The 25,452-nt window shown below is 41.0% G+C and overlaps 1 protein-coding gene and 1 long non-coding RNA gene across 7 annotated transcripts in view; one reads left to right on the forward strand and one right to left on the reverse strand.

Annotated features, from left to right (window-relative positions):
- Positions 1-25,452, forward strand: part of obscna (obscurin, cytoskeletal calmodulin and titin-interacting RhoGEF a) — a 171,852-nt gene that overhangs the window by 20,693 nt on the left and 125,707 nt on the right. For all 6 annotated transcript variants that reach the window (XM_061883080.1, XM_061883082.1, XM_061883081.1 and 3 more), the window contains exons 7-20: positions 4,262-4,531; positions 4,611-4,877; positions 4,952-5,215; positions 14,935-15,201; positions 15,277-15,546; positions 15,629-15,895; positions 15,972-16,238; positions 16,427-16,699; positions 16,771-17,034; positions 17,108-17,374; positions 17,463-17,729; positions 17,809-18,075; positions 22,424-22,690; positions 25,242-25,452. The exon at positions 25,242-25,452 is cut by the window's right edge and continues 65 nt beyond it. In XM_061883080.1, the coding sequence (XP_061739064.1) occupies positions 4,262-4,531; positions 4,611-4,877; positions 4,952-5,215; positions 14,935-15,201; positions 15,277-15,546; positions 15,629-15,895; positions 15,972-16,238; positions 16,427-16,699; positions 16,771-17,034; positions 17,108-17,374; positions 17,463-17,729; positions 17,809-18,075; positions 22,424-22,690; positions 25,242-25,452 (3,688 nt within the window). The remainder of the gene's footprint in view (positions 1-4,261; positions 4,532-4,610; positions 4,878-4,951; positions 5,216-14,934; positions 15,202-15,276; positions 15,547-15,628; positions 15,896-15,971; positions 16,239-16,426; positions 16,700-16,770; positions 17,035-17,107; positions 17,375-17,462; positions 17,730-17,808; positions 18,076-22,423; positions 22,691-25,241) is intronic.
- The window catches only part of LOC133540468 (uncharacterized), an 83,529-nt gene that overhangs the window by 6,429 nt on the left and 51,648 nt on the right, over positions 1-25,452 (reverse strand). Inside the window, exon 4 of the long non-coding RNA XR_009803642.1 lies at positions 22,397-22,548. This is a non-coding gene — a long non-coding RNA (uncharacterized LOC133540468). The remainder of the gene's footprint in view (positions 1-22,396; positions 22,549-25,452) is intronic.

Consider the following 25,452-nt stretch of genomic DNA (forward strand, 5'->3'; position numbering starts at 1 on the left):
TAAGTCTGTTTGGGGTCCTTTAGAACTTTTAGGGCAGAGGTTCTTAACTTTTTTGACCCCAGGGCTCAACATTTCCACTACAGGGGGGACTGGGATGCACTCAAATTTGAACAATTAGTAATCTTTGTGTTGATTTTAATCGTATTCAATAATTACATCTAACCTTTTAGGGGTAAGTCTGTTTGGGGTCCTTTTAGAACCTTTAGGGCAGGGGTTCTTAACCTTTTTGACCGTAGGGATCAACATTTCCACTATCGAGGGGCCTGGGACCCACTCAAATTTAAACAATTAGCAATCTTACTCTTCGTATTCAATAATTACATCCAACCTTTTCGGAGTAAGTCTGTTTGGGGTTCTTAACCTTTTTGACCCCAAGGCTCAACATTTCCAATGCAGGGGGGACTGGGGCCCACTCAAATACTCTTGATTTTAATCATATTCAATAATTACATCTAACCTTTAGGGTTAAGTCTGTTTGGGGTCCTTTTAGAACCTTTAGGGCAAGGGTTCTTAACCTTTTTGACCGCAGGGCTCAACATTTCCACTACAGGGGGGACTGGGACCCACTCAAATCTGAACATTTAGTAATCTTACTCTTGTTTTTAATCATATTCAATAATTACATCTAACCTTTTAGGGTTAAGTCTGTTTGGGGTCCTTTTAGAACCTTTAGGGCAGGGGTTGTTAACCTTTTTGACCACAGGGCTTAACATTTCCACTACAGGGGGGACTGGGACCCACTCAAATTTGAAGAATTAGTAATCTTACTCTTGTTTTTAATCATATTCAATAATTACATCTAACCTTTTAGGGTTAAGTCTGTTTGGGGTCCTTTTAGAACCTTTAGGGCAAGGGTTCTTAACCTTTTTGACCACAGGGCTCAACATTTCCACTACAGATGGGACTGGGTCCCACTCAAATTTGAACAATTAGTAATCTTACTCTTGATTTTAAACATATTCAATAATTACATCTAACCTTTTAGGGGTAAGTCTGTTTGGGGTCCTTTAGAACCTTTAGGGCAGGGGTTCTTAACCTTTTTGACCGCAGGGATCAACATTTCCACTATTGAGGAGCCTGGGGCCCACTCAAATTTAAACAATTAGTAATCTTACTCTTCGTATTCAATAATTACATCCAACCTTTTAGGAGTAAGTCTCTTTGGGGGTCTTAACCTTTTTTACCCCAGGGCTCAACATTTCCACTACAGGGGAGACTGGGGCCCACTCAAATGTGAACAATTAGTAATCTTACTCTTGATTTTAATCATATTCAATAATGACATCTAACCTTTTAGGGTTAAGTCTGTTTGGGGTCCTTTTAGAACCTTTAGGGCAAGGGTTCGTAACCTTTTTGACCACAGGGATCAACATTTCCACTATCGAGGGGCCTGGGGCCCACTCAAATTTGAACAATTAGTAATCTTACTCTTGATTTTAATCATATTCAATAATTACATCTAACCTTTTAGGGTTAAGTCTGTTTGGGGTCCTTTTAGAACCTTTAAGGCAGGGGTTCTTAACCTTTTTGACCGCAGGGCTCAACATTTCCACTACAGGGGGAACTGGGACCCACTCAAATTTGAACATTTAGTAATCTTACTCTTGTTTTTAATCATATTCAATAATTACATCCAACCTTTTAGGGTTAAGTCTGTTTGGGGTCCTTTTAGAACCTTTAGGGCAGGGGTTCTTAACCTTTTTGACCACAGGGCTCAACATTTCCACTATAAGGGGCCTGGGGCCCACTCAAATGTGAACAATTAGTAATCTTACTCTTGATTTTAATCATATTCAATAATGACATATAACCTTTTAGGGGTAAGTCTGTTTGGGGTCCTTTAGAACCTTTAGGGCAGGGGTTCTTAACCTTTTTGACCACAGGGATCAACATTTCCACTACAGGGGGGACTGGGACCCACTCAAATTTCAACAATTAGTAATCTTACTCTTGTTTTTAATCATATTCAATAATTACATCTAACCTTTTAGGGTTAAGTTTGTTTTGGGTCCTTTTAGAACCTTTAGGGCAAGGGTTCTTAACCTTTTTGATCACAGGGATCAACATTTCCACTATCGAGGGGCCTGGGGCCCACTCAAATTTGAACAATTAGTAATCTTACTCTTGATTTTAATCATATTCAATAATTACATCTAACCTTTTAGGGTTAAGTCTGTTTGGAGTCCTTTTAGAACCTTTAAGGCAGGGGTTCTTAACCTTTTTGACCACAGGCGATCAACATTTCCACTACAGGGGGAACTGGGACCCACTCAAATTTGAACAATTAGTAATCTTACTCTTGATTTTAATCATACTCAATAATGACATATAACCTTTTAGGGGTAAGTCTGTTTGGAGTCCTTTAGAACCTTTAGGGCAGGGGTTCTTAACCTTTTTGACCACAGGGCTCCACGTTTCCACTACAGGGGGGACTGGGGCCCACTCAAATGTGAACAATTAGTAATCTTACTCTTGATTTTAATCATATTCAATAATGACATCTAACCTTTCAGGGTTAAGTCTGTTTGGGGTCCTTTTAGAACCTTTAGAGCAGGGGTTCTTAACCTTTTTGACCACAGGGCTCAACATTTCCAATACAGGGGGGATTGGGGCCCACTCAAATGTGAACAATTAGTAATCTTACTCTTGATTTTAATCATATTCAATAATTACATCTAACCTTTTAGGGTTAAGTCCGTTTTGGGTCCTTTTAGAACCTTTAGGTAAGGGGTTCTTAACCTTTTTGACCACAGGGCTCAACATTTCCACTATAAGGGGGCCTGGGGTCCACTCAAATTTCAACAACTAATAATCTTACCCTTGCTTTGAATTGCATTCAATAATTATATCAAACCTACTTAGAGTTTGTGTTAATCACAAAGACTATTATCAAGGCTTAAAATCGGGCGGGTGACAAATAAAATACTAATAAAATCGACTGCAAAGAAGGGAGTCATAAACACTTTTACATACACCAATGCATTGCAAAATTAAGTAAATTATAACTAAATTAATGATATATGTTTCTTAATTAAACTTTACATGCAAATGAAAATACAGCTTCACCACTTAAGTCATAATTTTTGCGCTTCAAAAACTTTAGCTCCAGACTTACTCTGTTTGATATCGTCACACAAGTGGTGGAAAGGTGTATTACAACTGAGTACCGCTGCGGCCCAAACAGACATTTTTGGGCGGCCTAACAATGGTCCCCAGCCCAATGGTTAGGGAGATACGTTTCTTTTTGGGGTACTTTGGGACCTTCAGGTCTTTTAGTCCTGAAGTCCTGAGTCCACGGACGTTGTCCGGTAAAATTGGGGCCGGTTCTGGTAAAAAAAAGAAGTACTGTAGCCAGCCCCATTTTATAATTGACCCAAACTGTCCCTGATACGTGTTGTTCCTTGTTTTTTGATGTTTAAGATCTTAAATGTGCAAGGTGAAGACCGCAGAGGCTTTGGACTTCAGAGATTCTACTGTACCATGTTCTACACCAGTGTTTTTCAACCACCAGTGTACCGTTAGATATTGTTTGGTGTGCCGTGGGAAATTAGGTAATTTCACCTATTTGGGTGAAAAATACTTTTTGCAAAGCAGTAATTAGAATCCGCAAATGTGCCGTTGTTGAGTGTCGGTGCTGTCTAGAGCTCGGCAGAATAACCGTGTAGTACTCTTGCATATCAGTAGGTGGCAGCCGGTAGCTAATTGCTTTGTAGATGTCGGAAACGGCGACGATGGTTTGCAGGTAAAAAGGTATCTAACGCTTAAACCAAAGATAAACAAAAGTTGAGTGCCGCTAAGAAAAGGCATTGAAGCTTAGGGATGGCTATGCAAAACGAAGCTAAGACTGAACTGGCTGCAAAGTAAACAAAAACAGAATGCTGGACGACAGCAAAGACTTACAGCAGGTAGAGCAGATGGCGTCCACAAAGTAAACCCGTACATGACTTAACAATCAACACCAAAATAGTAGCGCAAGACAAGAATGAAAACACTACACACAAGAAAAACAGCAAAAAACTTCAAATAGGTCAGGGCGTGATGTGACAAGTGGTGACAGTAGACCTACTTTGAGACAAGAGCTATGGTTATGGTTTATAGTCATATCCAACAATTGCGACAACGTTTTTTAATGACTTCTACTGGTGGTGTACCACGGGATTTTTTTCAATAAAAAAAAATGTGCCCTGGCTCAGAAAAGGTTAAAAAACACGGTTCTACACAGTGCTGGTAACAGAAGCGTATCTCCTGGCTGTCCATGCAGAGCAGGCTATCAGCATCATTCGGGGGATGAGCTCCGTGGAAGTGATGGAACCGGAGCCTGCGCTCTTCCAAGTGGAGACCAGCCTTAAGTCCGGGAGACCGCCCAGGTGGACCCTGAATGGCAAAGTGCTGGAGCCCAGCGAAGAGGTGGATATCTACAGGGAGGGAACCCTGCACAGCCTGTGCCTCGTTTCCACAGAGACCTCCATGTCGGGGCCGGTGGTTTTCGTCGCTGGCAAGAGTCGTTCTTCTGCTCAGCTTACAGTGCAAGGTAGGTGGAGCCGCCCGCGCTAAATACATCCGTCCAAGGATCGTGGTGTCGCTTTCAGCTGGAGTACTCTCTCCCGCAGAGAGACCCCTCCAAGTTGTGCGCGGTTTGGAGGACGTGGAAGCCAAAGAGAAGAGCTCTGTGACGCTGCGCTGTGAGTTTGCGCCCTCCCCCAGGGCGGTGCGCTGGTTTAAAGGTCGCACGGCTCTGAAGACCTCAAACAAATACCGCATGAGGCGAGAGGGCAGGGGTGCGGAGTTGACCATCCACGGGTTGGTTGCAATGGACGCGGGCCAGTATCGCTGCACGGCCGGGGGCTCGCAGAGCACGGCGCATCTCAAAGTCGAAGGTAGGTCCGAGGAATATCTCTCGAGCTGAAAGCTGCACGTGCTGTACGTTGAATCTCTTTTCTTGACATCGTAGTGCGGAAGCTGAAGTTGGTGAGACGCCTCGAACCCGCGGAAATCGAGGAGGACGGCGTCGCCACTTTTGCATGCGAGCTCAACTACGTGGTGGCCCACGTGGAGTGGCTCCTCAACAACGTCCGCCTCTACTCCAACGCCGTCAACAGGATCCAGCACATGGGCACCATGCACAGCCTGACCATGAAGAGACCCAGGCCCCAGCACAGCAGGATTACCTTCAAGACCGGCCTCCTTTCTCAGACGACCACTCTGAACGTCAAAGGTCAGCTACGGCGAGGGCTTTTCTGATACTCTTTGCTTGGCTCCAAAGAAATGCTCCTTGGGATAGGAGTTTAAAAACGGTCCGTATTTATTATACCTTGATGGTAGTCTTGTCCGAGGACACAACAGCCGTGACTAGGATGGCGGGAACTGGATTCGAACCAAGAACAGCTGAAGTTCTACCGTCTGAGCCAGTTGGCTTGTACTTCTATAAAGTCGTATTACAAAACTGAAATGAACTACGATCAATTCAATTCGTGCTCGGCAACCAAAACGGTTCAGGGACGGCGTGGCGCTGTTGGGAGAGTGGCCGTGCCAGCAACCTGAGGGTTCCCGGTTCAATTCCCACCTTCTACCAACCTCGTCACGTTCGTAGTGTCCTTGAGCACGACTGGTCCGTAAAAATGGTCCGTATTTATTATACTTTGATGGTACCCAAAGCGCTGGGAAGTCTTGTTCGAGGACACAACAGCCGTGACTAGGATGGCGGGAATTGGATTCGAACCAAGAACAGCTGAAGTTCTTGGCACGGCCGCTCTACCGTCTGAGCCAGTTGGCTTGTACTTCTATAAAGTCGTATTACAAAACAGTATCACCCACTGAAACGAACTACGATCAATCCAATTCGTGCTCGGCAACCAAAACGGTTCAGGGACGGCGTGGCGCTGTTGGGAGAGTGGCCGTGCCAGCAACTTGAGGGTTCCTGGTTCAATTCCCACCTTCTACCAACCTCGTCACGTTCGTAGTGTCCTTGAGCAAGACTGGTCCGTATTTATCATACTTTGATGGTACCCAAAACGCTGGGAAGTCTTGTCCGAGGACACAACAGCCGTGACTAGGATGGCGGGAACTGGATTCGAACCAAGAACAGCTGAAGTTCTTGGCACGGCCGCTCTACCGTCTGAGCCAGTTGGCTCTGTGACGCAGCTTGTACTTCTATAAAGTTGTATTACAAAACTGAAATGAACTACGATTAATTCAATTCGTGCTCGGCAACCAAAACAGTTCAGGGACGGCGTGGCGCTGTTGGGAGAGTGGCCGTGCCAGCAACCTGAGGTTTCCTGGTTCAATTCCCACCTTCTACCAACCTCGTCACGTCCGTTGTGTCCAAGACTCGTCACCCTTTCTCCTGATGGGTCGTGGTTTGGGCCTTGCATGGCAGCTCCCGCCATCAGTGCGTGAATGTGGAAATAGTGACAAAGTGCTTTGAGTACCTTGAAGGTAGAAAAGCGCTATACAAGTATTACCCATTTACTATATGTGACATAAATATTGAATACAATAGGGCAGGGGTCACCAACGCGGTGCCCGTAAGGACCAGATGAGTCACCCGCTGGCCTGTTCTAAAAATAGCTCAAATAGCAGCACTTACCAGTGAGCTGCCTCTATTTTTAAAATGTTATTTATTTACTAGAAAGCTGGTCTCGCTTTGCTCGACATTTTTAATTCTAAGAGAGACAAAACTCAAATAGAATTTGAAAATCCAAGAAAAGGTTTTAAAGACTTGGTCTTCACTTGTTTAAATAAATTCATTTATTTTTTTACTTTGCTTCTTATAACTTTCGGAAAGACAATTTTAGAGAAAAAATACAACCTTAAAAATGATTTTAGGATTTTTAAACACATATACCTTTTTACCTTTTAAATTCCTTCCTCTTCTTTCTTGACAATTTAAATCAATGTTCAAGTATTTTTTTTATTTTTTTATTGTAAAGAATAGTAAATAAATTTGAATTTAATTTTTCATTTTAGCTTCTGTTTTTTCGACGAAGAATATTTGTGAAATATTTCTTCAAACTTATTATGATTGAAATTCAAAAACAATTTTCTGGCAAATCTAGAAAATCTTTAGAATTAAATTTAAATCTTATTTCAAATTCTTTTGAATTTCTTTTAAAATTTTTGTTCTGGAAAATCTGGAAGAAATAATGATTTGTCTTTGTTAGAAATATAGCTTGGTTCAATTTGTTAGATATTTTTAACAAAATGCAGATTGGGATTTTAACCTATTTAAATCATGTCATCAAAATTCTAAAATTAATCTTAATCAGGAAAAATTACTGATGATGTCCCATAAATTCTCTTTTTAATTTTTTCAAAAAGATTCGAATTAGCTAGTTTTTCTCTTCTTTTTTTCGGTTGAATTTTGAATTTTAAAGAGTCAAAATTGAAGATAAACTATGTTTCAAAATATAATTTTCATTTTTTTCCTGTTTTCTCCTCTTTTAAACCGTTCAATTAAGCGTTTTTTTCATCATTTATTCTCTACAAAAAAAACTTCAGTCAAAGGAAAAAAAATGTATGATGGAATGACAGACAGAAATACCCATTTATATATATATATATATATATATATATATATATATATATATATATATATATATATATATATATATATATATATATATATATATTTATTTATTAAAGGTAATTTGAGCAAATTGGCTATTTCTGGCAATTTATTTAAGTGTGTATCAAACTGGTAGCCCTTGGCATTAATCAGTACTCAAGAAGTAGCTCTTGGTTTCAAAAAGGCTGGTGACCCCTGCAATAGAATGTAGTACATAATCATAATGTACAACATTTACCTTGGAGAGTGGACTTCTCCAAGATGCTTCTTTGTCAAACACACCATCAGCGTCTCACTCTTTAGCCCTTGAGTCCACTTCATTCAAAACTACGTTAAGCCTCCTAAGCAATGAAAAATGGTTGCGCTCAAAAGTCTAATATTTTTTTTTCACTTTTAATGGTTTAAATTCTTCAGCAGCTACAGACCTGTCTATAGATATACGTTTTTTTAATACATTTGTAATAGTTTTTCTTAAGTTTGATGTTTTTTTCGTAAAAAAAAAAAAAAAAACATTTTACATCACAGGTAAAACACAAAATGTTCATAATTTCCAAAAACGAGTTGCAAAGTGGAATACTTTAGATGAGGTAATTACAGCCTTTAATAGGTCAATAATTCATAACAACACGGATTTTGATGCATTATTATCTTTAGAACTACTACAGTTTTGGTTTTCCAAAAAATGGCAAAAAAAAGTAATATATTATTTTTTTAAACTTTCAACACTTTACATTTTTCAACAGCCTCAGACATATCTACCGAAATATAAAGTTGTTGTATATTTGTTTTTATGTTTTATGCTCTTTTTGTAAAAAACAAAAAAACAAAAACAAAAACAAATTGTTATTATGAGAAAAACATCAAATATGCAATATTTTCCAAATACGAGTTGCAAAGTAGAATACTTTAGATGAGGTAAGTACAGCCTTTAATCGGTCAATGATTCATAACAAAACTGATTTTGATGCATTATTATTTTTGGAGCTATGACAGTTTTCCTATCCCTACTTAGCGATGAAAAATGGTCACACTCAAAAACGTGTCATAAGAAAGTCTTCCCACACTTTAAATTCTTCAGCAACTTCAGACCTATTTATAAATTTAGGTTTTTATATAGTTGTAATTTAAGTTTTATGCTTTTTTTTGGTAAAAAAAAAAAAACCTTTTTTATGACAGGAAAAACAAAATATTCATAATATCCACAAGGGAGTTGCAAAGTGGAACACTTTAGATGAGGTAATTACAGTCTTTAATAGGTCAATAACAACATTGATTTTGATGCATTATTATATTTGGAACTATGACAGGTTTTTTTTTTTCAAAAACTCACACGATCCCTCTTTAGCCAAAAAACGGTCAAGCTAAAAAAAGTATAAGTAAGTAATACATAATATTTTTATTAAGCTTTTAACACTTTATATTTTTCAACAGCATAAGACCTATTCATCGATATAAAGTTGTTATGTATTTGTAATCTTTTTTCATGTTTTATGCTCTTTTTGTGAAAAAACAAACACCATTTGTTATTATGGGGAGAAAAAAATGCAATATTTTCCAAAAATGAGCAGCAAAGTGGAATACTTTAGATGAGGTAAGTACAGCCTTTAATCGGTCAATGATTCATAACAAAACTGATTTTGATGCATTATTATTTTTGGAGCTATAACAGTTTTCTCCACAAACTCAGACTATCCCTACTTAGCCATGAAAAATGGTCACACTCAAAAACGTGTTATAAGAAAGTCTTTCCACACTTTAAATTCTTCAGCAACTTCAGACCTATCTATACATTTAGGTTTTTATATATTTGTAATTTAAGTTTTATGCTTTTTTTTTTGTAAGAAAAACAAAACCTTTTTTTATGACAGGAAAAACACAAAATATTCATAATATCCACAAGGGAGTTGCAAAGTGGAACACTTTAGATGAGGTAATTACAGTCTTTAATATGTCAATAACAACATTGATTTTGATGCATTATTATATTTGGAACTATGACAGGTTTTTTTTTTTCAAAAACTCACACGATCCCTCTTTAGCCAAAAAACGGTCAAGCTAAAAAAAGTATAAGTAAGTAATACATAATATTTTTATTAAGCTTTTAACACTTTATATTTTTCAACAGCATAAGACCTATTCATCGATATAAAGTTGTTATGTATTTGTAATCTTTTTTCATGTTTTATGCTCTTTTTGTGAAAAAACAAACACCATTTGTTATTATGGGGAGAAAAAAATGCAATATTTTCCAAAAATGAGCAGCAAAGTGGAATACTTTAGATGAGGTAAGTACAGCCTTTAATCGGTCAATGATTCATAACAAAACTGATTTTGATGCATTATTATTTTTGGAGCTATAACAGTTTTCTCCACAAACTCAGACTATCCCTACTTAGCCATGAAAAATGGTCACACTCAAAAACGTGTTATAAGAAAGTCTTTCCACACTTTAAATTCTTCAGCAACTTCAGACCTATCTATACATTTAGGTTTTTATATATTTGTAATTTAAGTTTTATGCTTTTTTTTTTGTAAGAAAAACAAAACCTTTTTTTATGACAGGAAAAACACAAAATATTCATAATATCCACAAACGAGTTGCAAAGTGGAACACTTTAGATGAGGTAATTACAGTCTTTAATATGTCAATAACAACATTGATTTTGATGCATTATTATATTTGGAACTATGACAGGTTTTTTTCAAAAACTCACATGATCCCTCTTTAGCCAAAAAACGGTCAAGCTAAAAAAAAGTGTAAGTAAGTAATACATAATATTTTTATTAAGCTTTCAACACTTTACATTTTTCAACAGCATAAGACCTATTCATGGATATAAAGTTGTTATGTATTTGTAATGTTTTTTCATGTTTTATGCTCTTTTTGTGAAAAAATAAACACCATTTGTTATTATGGGGGGAAAAAAATGCAATATTTTCCAAAATTGAGTAGCAAAGTGGAAAACTTTAGATGAGGTAATTACAGCCTTTAATCGGTCAATGATTCATAACAAAACTGATTTTGATGCATTATTATTTTTGGAGCTATGCCAGTTTTCCTATCCCTACTTAGCGATGAAAAATGGTCAGACCCGAAAAAAAGTGTTCTCTAGTCCTTCACTCTCACTTTCCTCATCCACGAATCTTTCATCCTCGCTCAAATTAATGTGGAAATTGTCGTTTTCCCGGTCCGAATAGATCTTGATGCTGGAGGCTCACATTATAAACAATGTGAGGGTTTGAGGAGCCCTCCCACCAGTGATGTCATCGTCTGCTACTTCCGGTACAGGCAAGGCTTTTTTATCAGCGACCAAAAGTTGCCAACTTTATTGTCGATGTTCTCTACTAAATCCTTTCAGCAAAAATACGGCAATATAGCGAAATGAAAGAATGGACCTGCTATCCCCGTTTGAAAAAGAACATCTCATTTCAGTAGGCCTTTAATAGGTCATAGCAAGACTCATTTTGATGCATTATTATTTTTGGAACTATGATAGTTTTTCCCAAAAACTCACACTATCGCCGAAAAATGGTCAAACTCGTAAAAGTGTTTTAAGTAAGTCGTACATATATTTTTTTAAACTTTCAACGCTTTAACTCTTTCAGCAGCTTTAGAGTCATCCATAAATATTACGTTTTTTATTATTTTAGTGGGTTTTTTTTATGTTTTAGGACATTATTGCCCTTCTTTGGGACACGAGGCACCATTGTCTTGTTGCAGCCTCGTGTGTTGTGTAGCTTCTCTGCATGAATTCAATTTGGCAAATTTAGTGTGCAAACTTCGAACATCCCTTTCCAACATGCGTAATGAACATATCTGTTGATCATGTTTTTGTTTGGCCATGTTGCTGTTTGTCCTTTGGACTCTTTAAGTTCCTGTTTTTTTCCACTCCCTTGTCTGGTTTCCTTGGTTACTCATTTTGTCCACCTGTCTCTGGTGGACAAAACGCCCGCTCACCTGCATCCCAGCACTAATCAGAGGCAGTATTTAAGCTCGTCTTTGCCAGTCAGTCGCCCTGTGCTGACTTGTTTCATGCCTTGCTATAGTTTCGTGCTTCATGCCATGCCAAGTAAGTTTTGTTTGATTTACATTTTTAGTCTGTTTATGCGTTAGCTTTGTTTTTTAGCCCAAGTTGTGCCTCCCCTGTGAGCGATTTTTGTTTGTGTCTTTTTTTAGTTTAAATTAAATCATGTTTTTACCTAAATGCCATGTCCCGAGTAGTCCGCCTGCCTTCCTGGGAGAACGACCCCGCAGCAAGCTGCAACCCCCCGCCCTAATCGTGACATAAAATACTTCTTACCATTAATGCGACTTCTTGAACAGGTGCGGTAGAAAACGGATTGATGGATATAAATGCAAAGGAATTTTTTATGTTTTGCACGTTATTTTTAGCACTGTGATTACCAGCGAAATTATTTCATAATTATCGCGTTAAGCAATGTCAGCTAAGATTTATCCGAGAGCCAGATGCAGTCATCAAAAGAACCACATCTGGCTCTAGAGCCATAGGTTCCCTACCCCTGCTATAGTGGTTGAGAGGAGTCATTTGTATTTCCAAGGGACATGCTTAGATCCGTGCAGTATTCATGGTAAAAGCATTCCAACAAATAAGGTTTTTAGTATCTTGAAAAATGTGCGTACAATGGCAGTCAATGAGTGACCAAAATGGGCAAAGGTAAATGAATATCTCCTATTTGAAATACCTTTGCAAAAAAGTGTCTTAAATAAAAACTTGTTCAAAACTATGTGGCCACATTTCAGCCCTCTAACTTTTAGATTTAACTGATTTGTCGAGGATGCAAAAAAACAAATGCAGAAAATGACCGTTTTTCGGTGAAAGGTGACTCAAGGGTTAATTTAGTGCAGCGTTTCTCAAAGTGTGGGGAATAGAGACATGACAGGTGGGGCGCGAGGAACGGGAGGAAATTTCACTTAAAAAATGTTTTTTTTTTTTTTTTTTTACTATGCTTTCATTTTCTAAATACACTTTGTGATTCTGTCTGTGAAATCCGTTATATAAATAAATGTAAATTACTTATTTTTCTTCTCGGCTTTGAATTTCTAGGTAGGAGCGAAAGTTTGACAGACATAGCAACAGTAACTAATGGGGGCGGGGCTAAGCGGAAACATTTTTCAGGCGAATGTGTAGCAGGCTAATGTGTGGACCACAATTACACAAAATGGATGCATGTGTGACACGCACCTCAAAAGTCGTCGAGCCAGAGCCAGCGCCTGCAGAGAAACTAAATCTGACGGGCTTAATCAACCAAAAAGCCAACCGAAAAGAAAATATGATGAAGGGTATCTTGGTGTTGGATTCACGGCAACAGTGGTGGGGGCAGAGGAGAGACCCCTGTGTGTTCTGTGTCTAAAACCGCTAGCAGCAGACAGCATGAGACCCAACAAATTAAAGAGACGCCTCAAGACCACACACCCCAATCACGTCAATAAGCCACTTGATTTCTTTCAAAGAAAACTGGCATAGTTATTAGGGTCCGCAGGCCCTTTGCCAAGGACCCTATTGAAACTGCTGTGTTTTATTATTATTCCGCACCTACGCGCTGTAATTTGACCCCCTTAACATGCTTCAAAACTCACCAAATTTGACACACACGTCGATATAGCAAACCTTCCCAACATATTAAGCAACCAATCCCCCAAAATGAAAATTGCGCTCTAGCGCCCCCTAGGAAAAAAATTACAGACAAAACTGCATGTAACTTCTGTTAGGAATGTCATAGCGACATGAAACAAAAACTCCTATGTAGGTCTGACTTAGACCCAATTTTCATACACTCACTTCTTTCAGCAAAAATCTACAGGAAGTTGGCAAAAACCCCTTCAAAATAAAATTTTCGCAAAAAATGCAATTTTTGCCTCTTTGCGCTGTAATTTGACCCCCTTTAAAATGCTTCAAAAGTCACCAAACTTGGCGCACACATAAGGACTGGCGAATATTGCGATCTAATGAAAAAACCAAACTCCAAAACTCAAAATTGCGCTCTAGCGCTATTTTTGAATAAAACACTGAAAAAACTGCTCCTAGGAAGAAAACACAGACAAAACTGCTTGTAACTTCCGGTAAGAATGTCGGAGAGACATGAAACAAAAACCTCTATGTAGGTCTCGCTTAGACCTACATTTCATAGATTGACAACCCACAACAAAAATCAACAGGAAGTTTGCAATCCCCCCTTCAAAACAAAAGTTTTGTAAAAACCGGTCACCTTTCTTCAAACATGATCTCCTCTGAGTGCGTTTGTTGTTTTGGCTTCAAACTCGCACAGGAGAGAGATTGAATCCTTCTGATTAAAAGTATAGAACAGAGTTTTGATAAGTTTTCAGGTTTTGATTTTACGCGCCTTCAAAGAACCCATGTGCAAAGTCTCCTAAAAAATGTCATTTTTGCCTCTTTGAGCTGTTATTTGACCCCCTTAAAATGTTTCTAAACTCACCAAACTTGACACACACATCAGGTCTGGCAAAAATTGCCATCTGATGAAAAAACCTAACCTCAAAACTCAAAATTGCGCTCTACCGCCCCCCTAAGAATACAACACGGACAAACTGCTCCAAGGAAGAAAACACAGACAAAACTGCTTGTAACTTCCGGTAGGAATGTCAGAGAGACATGAAACAAAAAACACTATGTAGGTCTCACTTAGACCTACATTTTAATAAGTAACATACTTTGGCAAAAATCAACAGGAAGTTTGATATTTTCACTTCAATACAACAACTGCATTACTTTCACAATGCATTAGATTCTCAAAATAGTGGCTCCAAGGCGTCTTCTAACGCTTATCCGGCCGTGGGTCTCGGGGGCAGCAGCCAAAGGCGGACCCGACCAACGCTGCTTGCAGCTTTAATTATTATTGAACTTGATGTTATTTTATGTTCTTGAGTTTGAATGTATACAACTTGAATGTTACTTGATGTTCAAAGAATTTGCAAATGTTAAGCTTGGCATTAGCGTTCTGTTGGGGGGACGGGGGCAGGTGGGGCTTGAAAACTCACCCTTGTCCAAAGTGGGGGATGACAAAAAAAGTGAATAGCATCCACTTTTTCTTCTTAGCAATGTCCTTCACACTCACTTTCTTCCTTCCATTCTTAGAAAAAATAAGTTTTGTCTATCTCTAACCATAAGATAATGTTAATGAGTACGACCGGATGTTTTGGTTGGCTCTTACGGGATTCACTGTGACTTTCGCTAGCAGTGGAGAGGCTGGTGATCTGGATTTTTGCTTGCAAACTAAAGCATAACAAGTAACCATCCCGAAAAACTCATAAACTGAGGCACTCGTATCCCGAGATACCACTGTCTACTGGCTGACGCTCAAATCATGTCTTGTGTTCCTTGGTTTTTCAGAGCGACCTGCAGTCTTCCTAAAACCTCTGGAAGATGCAGTTGGAGAAGAGCAAGGGGAGGTCTGCCTCCAGTGTGAAGTTTCCAAAGAGTCTGTGATCCCAGTCTGGCGTAAGGATGGCATTGTCCTGAGAACTGATGAGAAACATGAGCTGTGCCAGTATGGGAAGTCCATGGCGCTGATTATTCATTGCTTGAGCAAAGATGACGCCGGACATTACACCTGTGATCTGGGTACCAGCCAGACCAAAGCTAAAGTTTCTGTACACGGTGGGTTCAAAAGAAGTATTGATAAAAAGTCTTGTCAGTGTATATAGCTAACATCATTGTTTATTTTATGGACAGACCTGCATATCACTCTTGTGCAGCGCTTGAAGACAACGTCTGTGTTAGAAGGTGGAAACTGTTATTTTGAGTGTCACCTTTCCCACAATCTCAGTGATGAGCCCTCCTGGACCCTAAACGGTCAGGTGGTTGTCTCCAACACTCGTTTCCAGGTTGTAAACAATGGTCGCAAGTACAAGTTGACCATAAAAGACGCGGTTCTATCTGACGCTGGTGACGTAGTCTTTACAATCAAGGACCTAAGCTGCAGGACTGTGCTCTTTGTCCAAGGTAAATATATCCAGTATTGAAACCAGGGCAAGATGCATTCATACAAAGACTACAAACCCTAAATCATTTTCTGTTTTGTCAGAGAGACCAGTGCACATTTTTAGGGATCTCCTTAATGTCAAGACTGTGCCAGGTGAGGATGCAGAGCTGAGCTGTGAGATCACCAAACCCGAGGTCACCATCCATTGGCTGAAAAATGGTCATTTAATAAGACAGAATCCCAATTATAGGATGAGTGTAGAGAAGAATCTGGCAAGGCTGATAATTAAGAACACCACAATCAGGGATTCGGGGGAATACTGCTGTCAGGCCGATGGGGTTGCATCTCGTGCCAAGCTAGAGGTTAGAGGTAGGTATTCTTGAGAAAAAAATACTGTTCTGGAATGCAGAATTTGATCCGAATTTCTCATATGTATCCTATCCAGAACTTCAACACACCTTTGCGAGGGAGTTAAGGGATACCCAAGCAGAGGAAAAGGGTAAAGTGACTCTCGAGTGTGAGACAAGACGGCCAGCCAAGCGAGTGACCTGGTTGAAGGGCATGATGGAGCTGAGGTCTGGTAGGAAGTATGTCATGAGGCAGAAGGGTGTGCTGCTGTCACTCACCATCACCTATCTGGAGAAGTTGGACACGGATATCTACACGTGCGATGTCGGGACCATGCAAAGCCGTGCACAGCTGACTGTGCAAGGTGAGGAAAAAAACGCCATGCATGTTTTTTTGGGGATGCTCAGTTCGACTAAGGCGGTACAGTTTAGCTATTTGAAGTCGTCACAGACCTCACAAGAATGGTCCGATGCCTTTTAAACTGCCAAGGGGTTGTTAATGTTTTGTACATGGCTGGAAATGAGAACTACAGTCCGTGTTTCCATCCGTCAGGTCAGAGAGTGGTGATCCTGGATGAACTGGAGGACGTTGAGTGCCTTGAAGGCGACACTGTCACGTTCAGGTGCCAAATCTGTCCCAGTGACTACACAGGCGTGAAGTGGTACCTGGATGAGACTTTGCTCTACAACAATAAGCTGAACGAGATCCAGATGTTGTCGGGGGGCTACCACACCCTCACGTTTAGACAGCTGGCACGCAAAGACACTGGCACCATCTCCTTTGCAGCCAGCGACAAACGATCCTACGCCTCGCTGTTGGTGAGAGGTGAGGCTATGTCTTTATCTGCAATCCTCATTCAATTTCTTCAACTGGCTTTCCTTCCTCACGTCAACCAGAGAGACGTCCGACCATCTGCAAAGCGCTAGAGGACTGTGAGGCTATCGAAGGAGGCGGTCTGGTTTTGTTTTGTGTGACGTCGAAGCCGTGTCACATCATGTGGTACAAAGACGGCTGCCTGATGTGGAGCTCGTCGAGGTATTTTGCGAGCCGTTCGGGGTGTGAGGCTAGACTGACCATTCGGGAGGTCTCTCAAAGTGACGCCGGGGTATATGAGTGCAGTGCTGGGTCTGTCACAACAAGGGCTGTAATCACCGTCAAAGGTACCATTTGGAGCGTCAGTCAAAATGACTTATGATTATAAAATAATAAGACAAATCTTCTGCCTGTTTTAAGCCATCCCAGCCGAGTTCACTCAGCCTCTACAGAGCGTGGAGGCCCAAGAGGGTGAGACTGCTACCCTGACCTGTGAGTACTCTCTGCCGGGGGTCCAGTTTCACTGGAGAAAAGGTGTGGAGAGCCTCAGGTCCGGAGATAAGTATGTGATGAAACAAAGAAAGACCATCAATTCTCTCATAATCCGAGCTCTCAAACCTGACGACTCGGGGGAGTACACGTGTCAGTGCAGAGGTCACCACACTACAGCAAGCCTCAAAGTACAAGGTAAATAAAACCAAACGGAACTTTAAGACGACCTTTCTGGCTGCTGTTTCCAACCAACACCCTGTTTGTATTTGTTTCTTTCCGACAGCCATTCCTGTTACATTCACACAACACCTGAAGAACATGCAAGCAGAGGAAGGCAGCAATGTCATATTGCGCTGTGAACTCTCTAAGCCTGGAATACCGATAGAATGGAGGCGGGGACAAGAAGCGTTGAGCAATGGAGTGAAGTATCAGATGAGGAGATGGGAGACAACCGTGGAGCTTTTGATATGGAAGGCTGTGCCCGAGGACAGTGGCGTTTACAAGTGCTTGTCCGCGGATCAGCTAACATCCGCCACTGTCAAAATCACTGGTAGCGAATTGTTTTCTTTTTAACAAATCGGGATTTCGGTGCAAGTTATATTTATCATTTTCCGACATTGGCTCCTCAGCTCAACCGCTCACCTTCAAGCAGAAGCTGCGCAACGTGACTATCGAGGAGGGCAACACCGCGACTTTGCGCTGCGAGCTTTCCAAAGCGTCTCTCTTTGTGGAGTGGAGGAAGGGCGATGAGCTCATCAGGCATGGGGACAAATACCACATTCGCCAGCGAGACTCGCTGATTGAACTGAGGATCCAGGATGTGACGGCAGAGGACAGTGACATCTATACGTGCATTTGTGGGAGCATCGAGACCACGGCAACCGTCACTGTGAATGGTAGTTATTTAAAGCAGTCTGCTTAATGATCAAATACAATTCTTGAATATGTTTGTATTCGATTCAAATGATAATTGGTAGTTGTTTTTTAATATAACATAGGGCTGGACGGTTAATCGACATCAGGATTTTAATAAGTGCGATAACTTAATCGCAAAAAGACATAGTCATTGTCCGTCATCACCAGCATTTGAGAACCAAACATGTTCGTCAATCCAAATTGTTCATGTCAGGTTCAAACACCGATGACATTTATTAGACAAGACGAGAAGCAAATGAATTAAACAGAGACAGGATTCAATCTAGCTCATGAGGAGACCCCCTGATTACATGGCTGCAGTTATTTCTAAGGGGCGGGGGGTCATAAACAGCTGCCGCACTCGGTCATAAACAGTTAAAAAAAATGTGCCTGGAGTGGTGTCAGGTCTGCTCCCTCTCTGCTTTGTAGAACTCGGGTCATGACAAGGTTTTCCTGTGGCTGTCAAATAGATCCAGGAAACCGACACCGCCACGTCGCATCTACACACGGTGGTTTACAAGCCTTTTGCTTGATAAGATCAAAGACAGCTTTTATTTTCTCGCAGGGCGATCTGAACTCCATCCATCCATCCATCCATCATCTTCCGCTTATCCGAGGTCGGGTCGCGGAGGCAACAGCCTAAGCAGGGAAACCCAGACTTCCCTCTCCCCAGCCACTTCGTCTAGCTCTTCCCGAGGCGTTCCCAGGCAAACCGGGAGACAGTCTTCCCAACGTGTCCTGGGTCTTCCCCGTGGCCTCCTACCGGTTGGACGTGCCCTAAACACCTCCCTAGGGAGGCGTTCGGGTGGCATCCTGACCAGATGCCCGAACCACCTCATCTGGCTCCTCTCCATGTGGAGGAGCAGCGGCTTTACTTTGAGATCCTCCCGGATGGCAGAGCTTCTCACCCTATCTCTAAGGGAGAGACCCGCCACACGGCGGAGGAAACTCATTTCGGCCGCTTGTACCCGTGATCTTATCCTTTCGGTCATGACCCAAAGCTCATGACCATAGGTGAGGATGGGAACGTAGATCGACCGGTAAATTGAGAGCTTTGCCTTCCGGCTCAGCTCCTTCTTCACCACAACGGATCGGTACAACGTCCGCATTACTGAAGACGCCGCACCGATCCGCCTGTCGATCTCACCATCCACTCTTCCCTCACTCGTGAACAAGACTCCTAGGTACTTGAACTCCTCCACTTGGGGCAGGGTCTCCTCCCCAACCCGGACATGGCATTCCACCCTTTTCCGGGCGAGAACCATGGACTCGGACTTGGAGGTGATCTGAACTCATGGGAATGCAAAACTGTGTGATAACTTCTATACAATTACTCTGACAGTTCGGCCTTGCTTCCTTTGCCTCCAATCAAAAGTGTTAAAGGAAACCGACAGTTTGTGTGCTAATAACAAAACACCACTTGCACCTTGGAAAACGTTTTGATGGTGACTCGATCTGGCTGTCAGTCAATAAGTCAGTTAATCGAACGGTAAATGAAAATGAATTTGAAAGACTCTGCCCGTACGATTAATTGGTATGTCTGTGTGTCTTTTCTTCATCTCTCGCTTTGAAGATGTCTCACTCTGTGAAGTGAAGTGAAGTGAATTATATTTATATAGCGCTTTTCTCTAGTGACTCAAAGCGCTTTACATAGTGAAACCCAATATCTAAGTTACATTTAAACCAGTGTGGGTGGCACTTGGAGCCGGTGGGTAAAGTGTCTTGCCCAAGGACACAACAGCAGTGACTAGGATGGCGGAAGCGGGAATGGAACCTGCAACCCTCAAGTTGCTGGCACGGCCACTCTACCAACCGAGCTATACCGCCCCTGTGCTATACTGTGCATCTCTCTCAGCACCTGTGCGCGTTTAACAGTAGAATTAACTGAACGCGGTGAGCCCTCTTTTTAGTCATTCAAAATCTTTGTCTCTTTGGGCGGAGAGCGACACCGCAAGTTTTACGCGGACGGGATTCACGGACAGAGCCTCCTTACTCGCCACTCGCTAGTGAGAAGTTCTGCAAGGACAAAAATAATATGATCACCAAACCAAATGTCCGTATGGCAGATGCAGACCGGAGGGGCAATATGAGCCCATCAACATGGACTAACGCAGGGGTCGGGAACCTTTTTGGCTGAGAGAGCCATGAAAGCCAAATATTTCAAAATGTATTTCCGTAAGAGCCATATAACATTTTTCAACACTGAAGACAACTAAATCCGTGCATTTTTAAGTATGACCAACATTTGTAGAGTATAATAAGTCTCTTATTCTTTTTAACAACATTGTTATTATAAAAGTTAACCAATAATACATATAATAATTCTTACCATTAATGCGACATCTTGAACAGGTACGGTAGAAAACGGATGGTTGGATTAAATTGCATGAGGATGTTTTATAATTTGAACGTTATTTTTGAAACTGTGATTACCAGCGGAATTATTCATTACTTATCGTGTTAAGCAATGTCAGCTAAGATTTATCTGTCATCTGGCTCTAGAGCCATAGGTTCCCTACCCCTGGTTTAAGCATTAGACAACTTTTTACCTGCCATCTGCCTCCCGCTGTTTCCCCACATCTACAAAGCAATTAGCTACCGACTGCCACCTACTGATATGGAAGAGTATTACACGGTTACTCGGCATAGCTCGGTTGGTAGAGAGGCCGTGCTAGCAACCTGAGGGTTCCAGGTTTGATTCCCGCTTCCGCCATCCTAGTCACTGCCGTTGTGTCCTTGGGCAAGACACTTTACCCACCTGCCCCCAGTGACACACACACTGGTTTAAATGTAACTTAGATATTGGGTTTCACTTTGTGAAGCGCTTTGAGTCACTAGTACAGGGGTAGGGAACCTATGGCTCTAGAGCCAGATGTGGCTCTTTTGATGACTGCATCTGGCTCTCTGATAAATCTGAGCTGACATTGCTTAACACGATAAGTAATGAATAATTCCACTTGTAATCACAGTGTTAAAAATAATGTTCAAAATATAAAACATTCTCATGCATTTTAATCCATCCGTTTCTACCGCACCTGTTCAAGAAGCTGCGTTGATGGTAAGAAGTTATTTATATATTATTGGTTAGTGTGGGGCTTGCCCTCCTGGGGGTTCTTCAGACCACCAAACACCGACATGAAGTGAAGTGAAGTGTATTTATATAGCGCTTTTCTCTAGTGACTCAAAGCGCTTTACATAGTGAAACCCAATATCTAAGTTACATTTAAACCAGTGTGGGTGGCACTGGGAGCAGGTGGGTAAAGTGTCTTGCCCAAGGACACAACGGCAGTGACTAGGATGGCGGAAGCGGGAATCGAACCTGCAACCCTCAAGTTGCTGGCACGGCCGCTCTACCAACCGAGCTATACCGCCCCCATGAGAGCCTGTTTCAGGGTTACAATATTGTTTTATTTTTCAATAAGTCTCTCAGTTGCTTTCCAGCAATTGTCTTTTTCTCTTTCGTTTTCGCTCGCGCTCTGGCTCCAGCCCCAACCCCGTCTCTCCTCCTGGCTGCTGCCTATAACAGAGCGACAGGTGATTAGATAACAAGGCCCAGGTGGGCCGTCTACGCACCTGTCCCTGATTTAGAGGCCGGTCCTGGCAACACCCCAGTTCACTGCAGGCCCACTGGCCACGCCCCCTCCACTGTTAGCTTCAAAATAACAATGTTATTACAAAAAATAAGAGACCTATTATACTCTAGAAATGTTGGTCTTACTTAAAAATGCATGCGTTTAGTTGTGTTCAGTGTTAAAAAAATATACTATATGGCTCTTACGGAAATACATTTTAAAATATTTGGCTTTTTGGCTCTCTCAGCCAAAAAGGTTCCCGACCCCTGCACGAGAGAAAAGCGCTATATAAATATAATTATCTGAGAGCCATATGTAGTCATCAAAAGAGCCACATCTGGCTGTAGAGCCATAGGTTCCCTACCCCTGGACTAACGCCTGATATCGATTTTTTAAGTGGGGAAAAAAAAATGCCCTATTTATTTAAATAATTATTTTGGCTTACAGACATATGCGAATTGTATATTTTTGTTTGTTTATGATAAAGTGATTTTACCTTTTATTACAGTACAATGGTAAACAATTCTACAGTAACGAGAAATTATCGTATATTCTTTCAAATGGTTGCTTACATTATTATGTATTATAATTATGCTTAATTTGGTCACAAAATACTAACAATGCTTTCGTTTATCGACAATAACGTGCGGGACGACATATTACCTCATTGCAAAATTTGATATTGGTTATGTGTTCAGTTTAAGAGCATTATGTAGACCAGAACTTGTACCTTTACACTCCTGCTCCTGCTTCCCAGTGGTCCCGGTCACCTTCAAGCAAAAGCTGAAGAACCTTCAGGCGGAGGAGGGACACAACGTCACGCTGTCTTGCGAGGTCTCCAAAGCTGGCATGGCGGCGGAATGGCGGCTGGCGGGGGAGATGCTGGAGGAAGGAGAGAAGTACCAGATGAAGCAGAGGGGATGCATGCTGGAGCTCACCATCGCTGAGGCTCTACCAGAGGACAGCGGCGTCTACGTTTGTGTCTGTCGAGACCAGAAGACCAAGGCAACGGTTAAAGTCGTTGGTACGTTAGACCAGGGGTGCCCACACTTTTTCTGCAGGCGAGCTACTTTTCAATTGACCAACTCGAGGGGATCTACCTCATTTATATATATCATTTATATTTATTTATTTATGTAAGAGACATTTTTGTAAACAAGTTAAATGTGTTTAATGATAATACAAGCATGTGTAACACATATAGATGTCTTTCTTTCACGAAGACAAGAATATAAGTTGGTGTATTACCTGATTCTGATGACTTGCATTGATTGGAATCAGACAGTAATGATGATAACGCCCACATTTTCAAATGGAGGAGAAAAAAAGTTGTCCTTTCTGTACAATACCACATGAAAGTGGTTGGTTTTTGGCATCTAATTCATCCAGCTTCCATACACTTTACAAGAAAAACATTGGCGGCAAATTCCGTAGCTTGCTTGATTGACATTCACGGCACCCGAGGGTCTTGTGAGATGACGCTGGCTGCTGCCAGTTCATTATTATGAAAAAATGACAGAGAGGAAGGCGAGAAACACTTTTTATTTCAACAGACTTTCGCGCCGTCCCTTCCGTCAAAACTCTAAAGGCCGACTGCACATTTCCTATCTTCACAATAAAAGCCCTGCTTCATGCTGCCTGCGCTAACAAAATAAGAGTCTCGGAAAGCTGGCGTGCACATCACAGCTTTCTGAGGGATCGCTTGTGCACGCCAGTTTTCCGAGACTCTGTATTTATTTTTCAACCTAGTCAAACCATTTCAACATCAGTACAAGCCACTCTTCCCAGACATTCAAACTATCAATTTAAAAAAAAAATTCCAGGAATTCCCGTTTTTTTAAACACTTTTTTCTTCCTTTTTTTCTGTCGACTACTCCTACCACATTTTTCAACTCACTTTAACCGTTCCACGTTCAAATCAATCCTCTTAATCAGAACAAAAAAATATTTTTTTTTAACTGTAAAAATTCCCAATTTGCCCGAAATTCCAGGAATTCCATAACACCATTCCAAAAAATGTTACCACTTTAACATTTCTCGATCAATTAGAAAAATTCCAACACCACTCACTCAGAACATTCACATTTTTAGCATTTTCCTCCCAAAAAAATCCCTCTTTTCCCCAAATTCCCAGTTTTTAGGGACATTTTCCCACATTCAAAATGTATTTAATCCATTTTTCAAACATTCACAATTCCCATATTTTCCAACCAATTTAAAACCACATTTAATTCATCCAGGAAATTCAAATAACCATTTTCCCACGTTCAAAAAAATTCCAGGATTTCTCGGATTTTTTCTAACCTTGTTTCCAACTTTTTTTTTTGTGCGATGACTTCCTTTTACATTTTTCAACCGTTCCCTTGTCATAAAAAATCCTCTTAGTCAGGACAAAAAAAACCCAGCTGGTTTAAGAACTTGAAAAATTCCCTGTTTTCCCGAAAATCCGTAAAACCATTATTCAATTAAAAAACTGTTACTACTTCAACATTTCCTGCCCTATTTAAACAATTCCAACACCAACCAAATCAGCTCATTCATGACATTCATGTTCCTAATCATTAAAAAAAAAATCCCACTTTTCCCAAAATTTCCAGAAGGTTCCCATTGAAATGAATGGTACATTTTTCCATATTCCGGTTTTCCTGGAAAATTTAACTCTTCAACACTCAAACTTTTCTTACATTCATAATACATTCTTTCAGCATTTCACTATAAAGAACACAGCAAAAACTGCTTCGAGGAAGAAAACACAGACAAAACTGCTTGTAACTTCTGGTGGTAATGCCGGAAAGACATGAAACAAAAACTTGTATGTAGGTCTCACTTAGACCTACATTTTGATTATTGACATCCTTCAGCAAAAATCGACAGGAAGTTAAAAATTACCCCTTCAAAATAAAAGTTTTGTAAACACCCGTCACCTTTTTTCAAAAGTTATCTCCTCTGAGCTCGTTTGGCGTTTCGGCTTCAAACTAGCACAGGAGAGAGATTGAACCCTTCTGATTAAAAGTATAGAACAGAGTTTTGATTACTGCTCCGGTTATGATTTTACGCGCCTTCAAAGAACCCCTGCGCAAAGTTACCTAAAAAATGTCATTTTTGCCTCTTTGAGATGTAATTTGACCCCCTTAAAATGCTTCAAAGTGCAAGTTAAAGCTCTACTATGCAAAGCGAAAGCCATTTAGCAACAACATCCAGAAACGCTGATCTGTAATTTGACCCCCTTAACATGCTTCAAAACTCACCAAATTTTACACACACATCAGGACTGGCAAAAATTGCCATCTAATAAAAAAACAAACCCCAAAAATCAAAATTGCGCTCTAACGCCCCATAGGAAAAAACCCAGGCAAAACTGCTTGTAACTTCTGTTAGGAATGTCATAGACACATGAAACAAAAACCTCTATGTAGGTCTGACTTAGACCAGGGCTTGAGAAGCGGCGGCAGCAACCAAAGGCGGACCCGACCAACGCTGCTTGCAGCCTTAACGTTATGCTTGATACTCATGGAATATCCTTCATACGATATCATTTTTAGCTGTTGTTCTGTCTTGTGCATGTTTTCTTCCAGCGGTTCCTGCTACGTTTAAAGGGACGCTGAAAAACCAAGAGACAGACGAGGGCAAAAGTGTGACGTGGCGCTGTGAACTGTCCAAAAAGGACGCCACAGTCCAATGGCAGAAAGACGGACAGGCGCTATCCGAGGAGATGTGGGCCAGGAAATATCAGATCAAGCTGGAAGGGAAGACGGCCGAGTTGACCGTCGCCAACGTCCAAGTGGA

The sequence above is a fragment of the Nerophis ophidion genome, linkage group LG22 (genome assembly GCF_033978795.1).
Source record: "Nerophis ophidion isolate RoL-2023_Sa linkage group LG22, RoL_Noph_v1.0, whole genome shotgun sequence".
Lineage (NCBI taxonomy): Eukaryota > Metazoa > Chordata > Actinopteri > Syngnathiformes > Syngnathidae > Nerophis > Nerophis ophidion.